General features: G+C 42.6%; 1 protein-coding gene across 1 annotated transcript; it reads left to right on the forward strand.

Annotated features, from left to right (window-relative positions):
- The first annotated feature begins 4468 nt into the window (after positions 1–4468).
- On the forward strand, positions 4469–11082 carry LOC136862843 (uncharacterized). The gene is made up of 2 exons (XM_067139109.2): positions 4469–4582; positions 10224–11082. Exons 1-2 carry the CDS (start codon positions 4522–4524, stop codon positions 10961–10963), a joined length of 801 nt encoding a protein of 266 aa, XP_066995210.2. The 5' UTR covers positions 4469–4521; the 3' UTR covers positions 10964–11082.
- Positions 11083–11287: the final 205 nt, after the last annotated feature.

The raw sequence follows: 11287 nt of genomic DNA on the forward strand, positions 1-11287 counted from the left end.
TTATCTGTCGTTTAAAAGCTATACGTCACCTCTTGACGTCTTTTACTACTTATTCATATTTCAGTGCAAAGCTGTAAATGTCGACACACATGCGGTGTGTTTGAATATTGCTTCAACTTCCTCACTCACATAAAGTATGCTTCTTTACCTCCTTTCACAGCCATCATGGAAAATATACTATCTGCGATGAAGTTATGAGATGTAATGTTAAACAAAGGGTGGTATTAAGACAACAACTAGCTGTACTGTTAGGTTTTTTTTTTTTTGTTGTTAGTGGCTTTACGTCGCACCGACACAGATAGGTCTTATGGCGACGATGGGATAGGAAAGGCCTAGGAGTTGGAAGGAAGCGGCCGTGGCCTTAATTAAGGTACAGCCCGAGCATTTATCTCGTGTGAAAATTGGAAACTACGGAAAACCATCTTCAGGGCTGCCGACAGTGGGATTAGAACCTGCTATCTCTCGGATGCAAGCTCACAGCTGCGCGCGCCTAACCGTACGGCCAGCTCGCCCGGTGTTACTGTTAGTTTAAGTCATTTTTCTACTAAATATTATATAACATTAAATCCAAACATACAGCATAGTGTTACGAATTTTCCTTTAATCTTGTCTTTCTTAATCTGTTTACTCTCCAGGGTTGGTTTTTCCTCGGACTCAGCAAGGGATCCCACCTCTACCACCTCAAGGGCAGTCCTGGAGCGTGAGACATTGGGTCGGTTGATACAAATGGGGAGGATGACCAGTACCTCGTCCATGCGGTCTTACCTGCTATGCTGAACAGAGGCTTTGGTGGGCGATGGGGAGATTGGAGGGGATAGACAAGGAAGAGAGAAGGAAGCGGCTGTGGCCTTAAGTTAGGTACCATCCCGCCATTTGCCTGGAGGAGAAGTGGGAAGCCACGGAAAACCACTTCCAGGATGGCTTAAGTGGGAATCGAAACCACCTATACGCAGTTGACCTCCCGAGGCTGAGTAGACCCCGTTCCAGCCCTCGTACCACTTTCCAAATTTCGTGCCAGAGCCGGAAATCGAACCTGGGCCTCCGGAGGTGGCAACTAATCACACTAACCACTCCACCACGGAGGCATTTTCCTTTAATAAAATCTTAAAAATTTGAATTTTTATTTCATTCGACAAGAAGTTGCTATTGCACATAAAATATTGTAGAAATAAACATCTAGGAGATATTAACGGACGTTTCTTCGTGAGTGAATAAAGCTGTGAAAGACTACGAATTACGAATAAACAGGTAGCCAAAAGTAGTACTGTATCTTCAAGTACCATAGATCAATAATACAGGATGATACCGACGTAATTTTTCCTAATAGTTTGACAATAGTTGGGCGCGAAATAACAGTCACATGTAAAGGTAAAATATTTATAAAATTGTTGATCTTTCAGTCATGATTTGTGACTGTTAGTCTGAGCTACTAAGAAGAAGGATGAACAGAAACTTTTATGCAGCTGAATTGAGGATGCTCAGATGAGAATGTGGACAAAATTCACAATGATTTCATCCGCCAATCTCTAGGAAACTTCAAGAAAATCGGTTGAGATGGTTTAAGCACCTTGAAAGGAGACATGGGAAGAGTGTGATGCATGGACTGGAGAAGTTGACAGAAGAGTACGTAAGAAGATCTAAAGCTGGTGTACATAAGTATTTGGAGCCGGTACAGACAGGATCCAGGATAGAAAATACTGGTGAATAGGACCCAAGAATGCCCCCCCCCGCCCCCTCCTCGCAGCCTTACTTCCGTTGGATAAGGCTCGTCTTGAAAACAGTGATCTCACAAGGTTACAAAATAGCCGTGTGCTGGCTTTAAAGATCGTGATGCCCAGTTTATCTTAGTTTCATCCTTAGTTCTGATCTGAATATATATAAATGGAGCAATAAGACAAGAAAAGAAAACGCAATGCATTTTATCCTTCAAATTATGGAAGGGTTCATCTTCAAAAAGACTGCAAAGAAACAAGGAAAATAGGAGTAAAATATACAGACTGGAAAAAATTGAAAATGAAAATGAAAGAGTCATTTGTCTGTTAAAGTAAATGGGACACTTAGTCATATTCGAATAGTTTTACCTTAGGATACTGTCCGTGGTCCGCTATTACTTTTTATTTTTTTATTTTTGGTATGCCTAGAGTGGTGCCTGCAACAGTACGATAAAGAAACTTCAGACAGTTCAAAATCTCATTTTGCGGATAATGTTGGAGAAGGATAAACTGTAAAACCATATTACATAGTCTAATATTGTTACGAAAGAAGCACCGTCTGTTTTAGCGCTTTAATTTATTTCAGGCTGAGCATAAAATGCACTCACACATACATACACAGTTCTATTCAGCCACGAATCGCCACACTCATTAATTGCTGCCTGTTTACAAGCCTCTATCCTCTTCACACAGTAGGTAGTCCGGCTTGATGGCATTGCCTGAGACGGCTATAATCCTTATTGACAGGCTGTCCTCACTTTCACTGTCGCTCGCTAGTCCAGTCACCTAGCACACTAGCAACAGTTGAACAGATAAGAACCAGCGTTACTGACCCCCACAACACACGATGACCATTCATTGGCTCGACTCCAGAGAAAATCAAGTAATTCACACAGTCGTGAACTACTTAACACTGACAACTAAACAGGAACAACTCAACCGTGCTAATCAGCAGGACAATATTCCTCACAGCAACGACAATTAACACACTTAACACTGTCCCATTTCTACTCACGTTACTCTTCCGCACGCAGAATCAATGGCAGTCTATAGTCCACACACACACACACTCACTCACTCTCAGTACTCCAAGGCAGTACACAAACACTAATCGGTACTCCGTACTCCAACAGGACGATACTCTGACACCGGTGGACGCTGACGGCAGCCAGCACTGTCGCCCCAGTCCAACTACCGAACTCCTATATTCCGATACAACAACAACAACAACTCGTTCGGACACCGGTGGGACACTGGCTACAGCCAGCACAGCTGTTGCTCCATCCCGACGACTGAACTCAACACTACAACTCCTCGTTCGCCGCGGCTTCGTATTTATATCTCGACTACCTCGTGCACCGGTGCTTCGCGACGGAATTCAACATTGTAGGCCTATACACTACACAGAATTCAAAATGAATTCGTGTATACGTTATGAGTAAGATTTCATTAAATTGCGTAATAAAATAGGTATTTCAAAATTAAATTTTTGGCGCCTTCCCCTAAACTACCATTTTATCCAGCGTGAATAAAGTTATTTATAGTCAAAACTGCAGTAGCTTATATTATAGGAAGTTTATTATTCAATAAATTTACACATCGTTATTTACTTGAAGGACAAACAATTGAAGTAATTTCAACAATTCTCCCTGCAATTACACTTATTTTCATTGCCCTTCCATCTCGCCGACTTCTTCGTCTTCTTCTTCTTCTTGATCGGTTTACCCTCGGACTCAGCGAGGGATCCCACCTCTACCGCCTCAAGGGCACTCTCTTGGAGCGTGAGACTTTAGGTCGGGGATACAACTGGGGAGGATGAACTCTACCTCGCCCAGGTGGCCTCACCTGCTATGTTGAACAGGGGCCCTGGTGGGGGATGGGAGGATTGGAAGGGATAGACAAGGAAGAGGGAAGGAAGCGGCCGTGGTCTTAAGTTATGTACCATCCCGGCATTTGCCTGGAGGAGAAGTGGGAAACTACGGAAAACCACTTCCAGGATGGCTAAGGTGGGAATCGAACCCACCTCTACTCAGTTGACTTCCCGAGGCTGAGTGGACCCCGTTCCAGCCCTCGTACCACTTTTCAAATTTCGTGACAGAGCTGGGAATCGAACCCGGCCCTCCGGGGGTGGCAGCTAATCACACTAACCACTACACCACAGAGGCGGACTTCCCCAACTTTAAGTACCGATTTTCATTCAATTCTCTTCAGCCACTTTTTCGTGATGCGCGTACATACATACATACAGACAGACAGACAGACAGACAGACAGATGACGGAAAATTAAAGTGCATTTCCGTGGACACGACCGATACAGAAATGCCGTTTTTTCTTAATTCTGAGCAACGTACAGACAAAACTCTTATTTTATATATTGTATACTGATGATAGTCCGCCTCTGTGTTCCAGAAGGCGCACGGGGAACCAGACTAAATTAAGGTCGCTTCACACATCTCCAGGACGTGGCGACGCTTTCCGTGACGAGACGGCATCTTCCGTGAAAATGAAATATCGTCGCCATGGAAACGAAGGGATAAGTTCCAACACTTCCGTTGACGTCATTCGCCGTGACCTTCAGTGCCTCTCCGTGATCCGTGCCGGCAGTACGTATTCGCTCTCCAACGATATTGTCTTGTTTCCACGGACGTGATTTCTCTCTTCCCGCCTTCCTGCTTCTCTGCTTTCTTCGAGTACTGAGGTTATCTGTGTACGTTTGAACTGTTCTTTACCTCCCAAAATGAAGGACGAACTGCTGATTGAATTAGTGAAGGCACACTCTTTTCTATATAATTTGGCTGATTCGAAATATATGGATAGTGGTTTGAGGAAGCGTGTATGGGACGAAATTGGCGAGAAAATGGAAGCTGAAGGTAGGCAACTAGCTTTTTTTGCTTTTAAGATTAAGAAAATCAGTCTGTCTGTACATAGGCACCGACTCTGGCGCGGCAAGGTACTTTCTGCCCCCAACCTACAAAGTCAGGGGCATTAAAATTTAATCAACAATTTAATTTATTTAATTTTCAAGTACCTAATTAAAAGCAAATGTAGTGTACTAATATCATTAATACCTTCTTCTCTAGTAGTTGTAGTAAATCATTTACTAATATCCCACTTAATTGCACAACCTCCCCCCCCCCTAAATGTTTAACAAGTCGACGCCTATGTACCTGCGACAATGTGAATATCAATCCCAATTTAATGAAGTTATAAACATAATATTATAAACAATTGTTATAACGATTGTACGAGTATAATCATATACAGTAGGCTTATATAAAATAATATAATAGTCATAATATACTAACTATGTTACTAAAAATTGATATTCTTAGAACTTGATATAATAGCATATCAGGAAGTTCTTCAGCCAGTCACTAAGTGACGTTATCGACATCTTTCGTATGTGTTCTTGCCACGGTACTGAACCAGCTTCTGAGCAGAAATAATCTTTTAACTTATCATTTATGAAGAAAGCTTCTCTGGTTGAATTCCCACCACGAGGGGGAAAGTTTTGGAGCTGTGGATTGACAAAGTCTTGGTTTGTGGAATCACTTGTTTATTTTATAAGCGTGAAAACACTGTCGTCATACTTTCTAATGAATATTGTGTAGCACGCAGTCGCTAGCATTATGTTACCAACGCTTTCCCGCTTTGATTGAATTCGTCTGTTGTAAATTCGAAATTTATGGGTTAGAATACCGAAAGTGTTTTCAACTACCCTCCGAGCACGGCTGAGTCGATAGTTGAATATTCGCTTTGTTCTGTCCAATTGTTGGCCTGGATACGGTCTCATAATACATGACTTTAAAGGGAATGCCTTGTCACCCACTATTACATGTGGTATTTCAACAGACGTCCGCCTCTGTGGTGTAGTGGTTAGTGTGATTATCTGCCACACCCGGAGGCCTGGGTTCGATTCCCGGTTCTGCCACGAAATTTGAAAAGCGGTACGAGGGCTGGAACGGGGTCCACTCAGCCTCGGAAGGTCAGCTGAGTAGAGGTGGGTTCGATTCCCACCTCAGCCATCCTCAAAGTGGTTTTCCGTGGTTTCCCACTTCTCTTCCAGGCAAATGCCGGGATGGTACCTAACTTAAGGCCACGGCCGCTTCCTTCCCTCTTCCCTGTCTATCCCTTCCAATCTTCCCATCCCCCACCCAGACCCATGTTCAGCATAGCAGGTGAGGCCGCCTGGACGAAGTACTGGTAACCTCCCAAGTTGTATCCCCCGACCCAGAGTCTGAAGCTCCAGGACACTGTCCTTGACGTGTCGTCTCAAAACTCACGAGTTTCAAAACTCACGAGTCTCAAAACTCACGAATTCCAGGAAGAGGATTAGTAAGAACAAGTTCCTCCACCTGGGCCAGTCTCAAAACTCACGAATTCCTGGAGAGGCTTAGAAAGAGTAAGTTTCTCTCCTGCGCCAGGCTCAAAACTCACGAGCAGGGCCAGTCCTCCTTTGAATGGATAAATGTCCACCCTATTAGTGATGGGATAATCGAATACTTTTAATAATCAAATAACTTCCATCCGATTATTTAAATAATCGAATGAATAATCAAATAAAATAATCGAATGAGTTTCAAATATCATTCGGTTATATCGCGCGGAATAATAGGATGCGTCTTGGATATTTATTCTTCGGTTTAAGTGTGTCGGGTAGAAAACCGATTGAAATAAGCAAACAGATGAACGCTTACGAAAATTAGAAATACGCCTTTTTCCGAATGAATCTCCAAATGTTGAAACTAAATGAGTGAATTAACTAACTGCCTTGACCACTAATATCTCTAACTAAAATTTCTTATTCAAGTAAATGCCGCCTTCTGGCCGCATTATGGAACTAACCCCCAGTACTAACAACTGGCAGTTTCTTTTAACTAGCAGCGGACAATATACCTACTTTAATTTTATGTCGTCCGCCTCTGTGGTGTAGTGGTTAGCGTGATTAGCTGCCACCCCTGGAGGTCCGGGTTCGATTCCCGGCTCTGCCACGAAAATTTGAAAAGTGGTACGAGGGCTGGAACGGGGTCCATCAGCCTCGGGAGGTCAACTGAGTAGAGGTGGGTTCGATTCCCACCTCAGCCATCCTCGAAGTGGTTTTCCGTGGTTTCCCACTTCTCCTCCAGGCGAATGCCGGGATGGTACCTAACTTAAGGCCACGGCCGCTTCCTTCCCTCTTCCTTGTCTATCCCTTCCAATCTTCCCATCCCTCCCCAAGGCCCCTGTTCAGCATAGCAGGTGAGGCCGCCTGGGCGAGGTACTGGTCATTCTCCCTAGTTGTATCCCACGACCAAGAGTCTGAAGCTCCAGGATACTGCCCTTGAGGCGGTAGAGGTGGGATCCCTCGCTGAATCCGAGGGAAAAGCCGAACCTAGAGGGTAAACAGATGATGATGATGATGATGATAATTTTATGTCGTCCGGTTGCAAGCATAAATGGTGATCATGCTGGCCTTTGCTCCAAGGGGTCCAGGGGGTCCCGGGTTCGGTTTCCGTTCGGGTGGCAGATTTTAACTTTCATTAGTTAATAGCTATGGCTCGGGGACTGGGTGTTCGTGCCGTCTTCAGCATTAGACTTCATCTTCGGTAGAGCTTCATCCTTCACAGACGTGCAGGTCGCCTATACGGCGTCAACTCTAAAGACCTGCACCAGACCTCTCCGGAGGCCACACGTCAGTATTATAAATGTATGTGAAAGGTAAGAAATTAATTATATTAACTTTAAGACAACAGCAAAATATTTTTAAAATAATGATAATAATACACCTCGGTCTCTTTCATTCACTAACCATTATTTTTCCCCCATGGGTTGGAGTGGCAGAACAACATTCACAGCATCCCCTGCCTGTCGTAAGAAGCGACTAAAATAGGACCCCAGGGGCTCTTAAATTATTTAAGAAAACACTAGATGAACAACTGATATATGATTTTTTACGAGAGTTTAATCCTGATGTAAACAAATAGGCGGAGCACCTTGGCTTTGCACGTGGACATAGACGTAGTTGATTGGAGAAGCAACCGTCGCACTCACTCGACTGTATGCGAGCTCGAAGAAGAGCAGTACGTCGCATTAATTTAATTTTATCTTAGTTTATTACATTTAGATAGTCTGAAAGAGTACGTAATCAAATTAAAATATGGTTGTCATATATACCGGTATATATCTATTTTTTTTTTAATAAAACAGTGATTAAATAACGAGATATGAAGGCAGAAGGCGTGGTGTAATGCAGGAAGTCTTCTCATAGTGAGGGAAAGTCCCAAGCTGTACAGCAGCAGCAGTCAGTGTCAGTATTCATAGCGAAAGAAATGGAGCAAGAGGTAGGACCATCCCGTGTAGTGAAGCACAAAAGAGGAAAACCGCTCAGAAGTGACCATAGGCAGTGCGTTGTGTTTTTTTTAAATAAAATAAGTGAACAGAATCCAGCTTTAGCAGTAAAAGAGGTAGAGAAACTAAGTGCAGAGTTATGTGGTGTGTCGGCTAGTTCGGTTCATAACATGCGGACAGAGTTTAGAAAGACAGGGAAATTAACAACGCCGGGAAAGGAACGTAAACGACCTCAAAGAATCGAGAAGTACGACGATATCGTCAAAAGTGGTATTAGAACGAAAATTCATGAATTTTTTTTTCGGAATGAACCACCTACTTTACGCAAAGTATTAGACAGTGTGAATAAAGATAAAACTTTACCCACCTTCAGTTTAACTACATTGTACAGACTTTTAAAGGACATAGGGTTCCAGTTTGTTAAAGGAGAACGTAAACCTGTGTCAATGGATAGGGAGGATATTGTATTGTCTTTTTGAGTTGTTTCTTTTCGATAGATGTTGTTACAGAATTATCAACAGTTCCGTCGGACATGTCCAATCATGCTATATACTCTATCATGATAGGAACTCTACAAGATAAGAGATATACATTTCAATTCGAAAGTTGGTATTCTATTAGGTTACAGTCTACCGGGCGGACATTTCAAACAGCTGTCCTAAGATAAACCTTCCTACGCGTGTAATTTTGTGTTCTAGCCTACGATAGCTTTCTTTAATATTCAGAAATGAATAAATAAATAAATAACGTAGGCCCTAATCTTCAGCAGTAGATGTCCCTTCAAACCCCTCCGTTTAGTTTCACACAGCTCAAAAACTGTTCCTCGTCGATTTTAGGTCATATGCGCAGCACTGTATGTCCGAACACGAGACATTGACGAGGCGGAGGTCGATACTACACGCTCAGCGAATCACAACTCTTTCCTTGGCTGAGGCGTGGACATGCCTTGTTTACATCAGGATTAAACTCTCGTGAAATATCATATAGACAATTTGTTGCCTGGGTGACTGCCCGAAGTCGGTGGAAAAACATGGGTTGAAGGGAAGCGTGAGTCACCGCGCACTTCATCCCTCCTGCAGTCATCGCAAGAACCTGCTGTCCGGATTCGTGAATTTTGAGACTCATTAGAATGTTTGCTTTAACTACCAGTTTGTAGTCGTGAGTTTTGATACTATTCGTTACTAATTATAGCCCGTGAGTTTTGAGACTCGTGAGTTTTGAAACATAACCGTCCTTGAGGCGGTAGAGGTGGGATCTCTCGCAGAGACCGAGGGAAAAACCGACCCTGGATGGTAAACAGATTACGATACGATACGATACGATACGATTTCAACAGACGAACCTGGCAGTTGTGTATATCCAGGAACTGGGCACCCTGTTCAAAAGCTTTCCCAATCTTCGAATGAGCCCAGACACTTCCATCGCTGGTCTTACCGCACGATCCAATGTCGACAGCAATGAAGTTGTAGTTGACATCTACAAGTGCTAATAAAACAACTGAAAATGTTTTCTTACAATTGAAATACTGGGGGCCACTGTTCGGCGGAGCCTGAATGACGACGTGTTTACCATCAACTGATCCCAAACAGTTCGGGAAATTCCAGCGTTCTTGGAAGTCTTTCACGTGGCTTTCCACATTTCTTCTGTTGGATGCTATTTTTGCTATTGGCTTATGGCGACGATGGGACAGGAAAGGGCTAGGACTGGGAAGGAAGCGGCCGTGGCCTTAATTAAGGTACAGCCCCAGCATTTGCCTGGTGTGAAAATGGGAAACCACGGAAAACCATATTCAGGGCTGCCGACAGTGTGGTTCGAAGCCACTATCTCCCGAATACTGGATACTGGCCGCACTTAAGCGACTGCAGCTATCGAGCTCGGTTTCTGTTGGATGAGGCATTACTTCATGCATCAGTGCTCTTATTATAGCTTCGCAAGTTTCTTTCCCAATCTTGTGTACAGTGTAATGCCCAAGACGATAGCTGTAAGATAGTGTTTTAAATGAACCTCCGGTTGCCAGAAATCTGAAACAAATACAAAAAGTATAATTTTATGAATTCATCTTTATCATCATTATGAGTAAACACCAACAAGTCGCTGCTACAAATATTAAATATTTAATTATTAATTAAATTCGTACCTAATTTCAAAAGTGTAAAGGCCTAAATAATTTATTTCTTTTTCCAGGTGAAAGGTGCAAAGCAAGGTGGAACAATCTAAGGGATAATTATAAGAAGTCGCTGAAAAAACTGAGAACTAAAAATGGGGAGGCAGGAAAATCTCTAAAACGCTACAGATTTGCGGATCAATTAAGTTTCCTGGATAAATATTTCAATGAAAGAGAAACTAAGGGAAACATCAATATGTCAGCAGATGACGATTTTGAAAGTGAAGACGAGGAAGAACATGATACCTCAAATACAGCAGAACAACCGCAATCCAAGCAGCAGCCTATACCTCAGGATGTAAACAACAAGGGTATATCTACAGGAAACATCAGCGATGAAAGTGATTCCTCGACGTTTTCAACCCCTCGAAGGCATTGTAAGAAAAGGAAGCTACAAGATGAACTATCAGCATCGTCGATACTAATGAAATACATCATCGAAAAAAATTCTGCGCGGGGCTTAGCTATATCTAACCGGGCCAGTGAACATCTACAACACCCCGTTGATGCCTTTTTATTTGGAATTTCGCCTATGTTGAAGTCACTGTCTCCATACTATTTGAGTTTAGCAAAATCAGAAATTTTCGCAACCGCACATAAATATGAAATGATGATGCTGACAGAGCAAAGTACCCGCTCAACAACAGCATCTGGTGAGAGGGCATTTCAACCCTTAGAGGCATTACCAGAAAATGTGACTACAGATCCTCTCAGTTTGCCATCGTGTTCAACAATCAAGAACAGTGAAGATAACCTATAACTTTATTGGCAGAATTTTGGTGAAAAATCAACTCAGTAACATGACAGTTCCTTCAACATCCTTAAACACTAATGATTTCAATTATTTTTTCCTGCTGTTTTAAATACATATTTCTTAAATTCTTCCTCGTAAAGTTGACCTTTTCGGGTGCAGTATGTTTTTTTACAAAATATTGTATTTTTTGTACATTCATGTTTCTATAAAACTGTTGTATGAACACGGGTGTACCTACTTCATTTTAATTTTATTTTAACATGACTTAAGTCTACTTACCGCAGGCATACAGCCAGTCTTTCCATCTTTGTAATTGCAGGTCTCTAAAAC

Source organism: Anabrus simplex, chromosome 2 (assembly GCF_040414725.1).
Source record: "Anabrus simplex isolate iqAnaSimp1 chromosome 2, ASM4041472v1, whole genome shotgun sequence".
NCBI classification, from domain to species: Eukaryota; Metazoa; Arthropoda; class Insecta; order Orthoptera; family Tettigoniidae; genus Anabrus; species Anabrus simplex.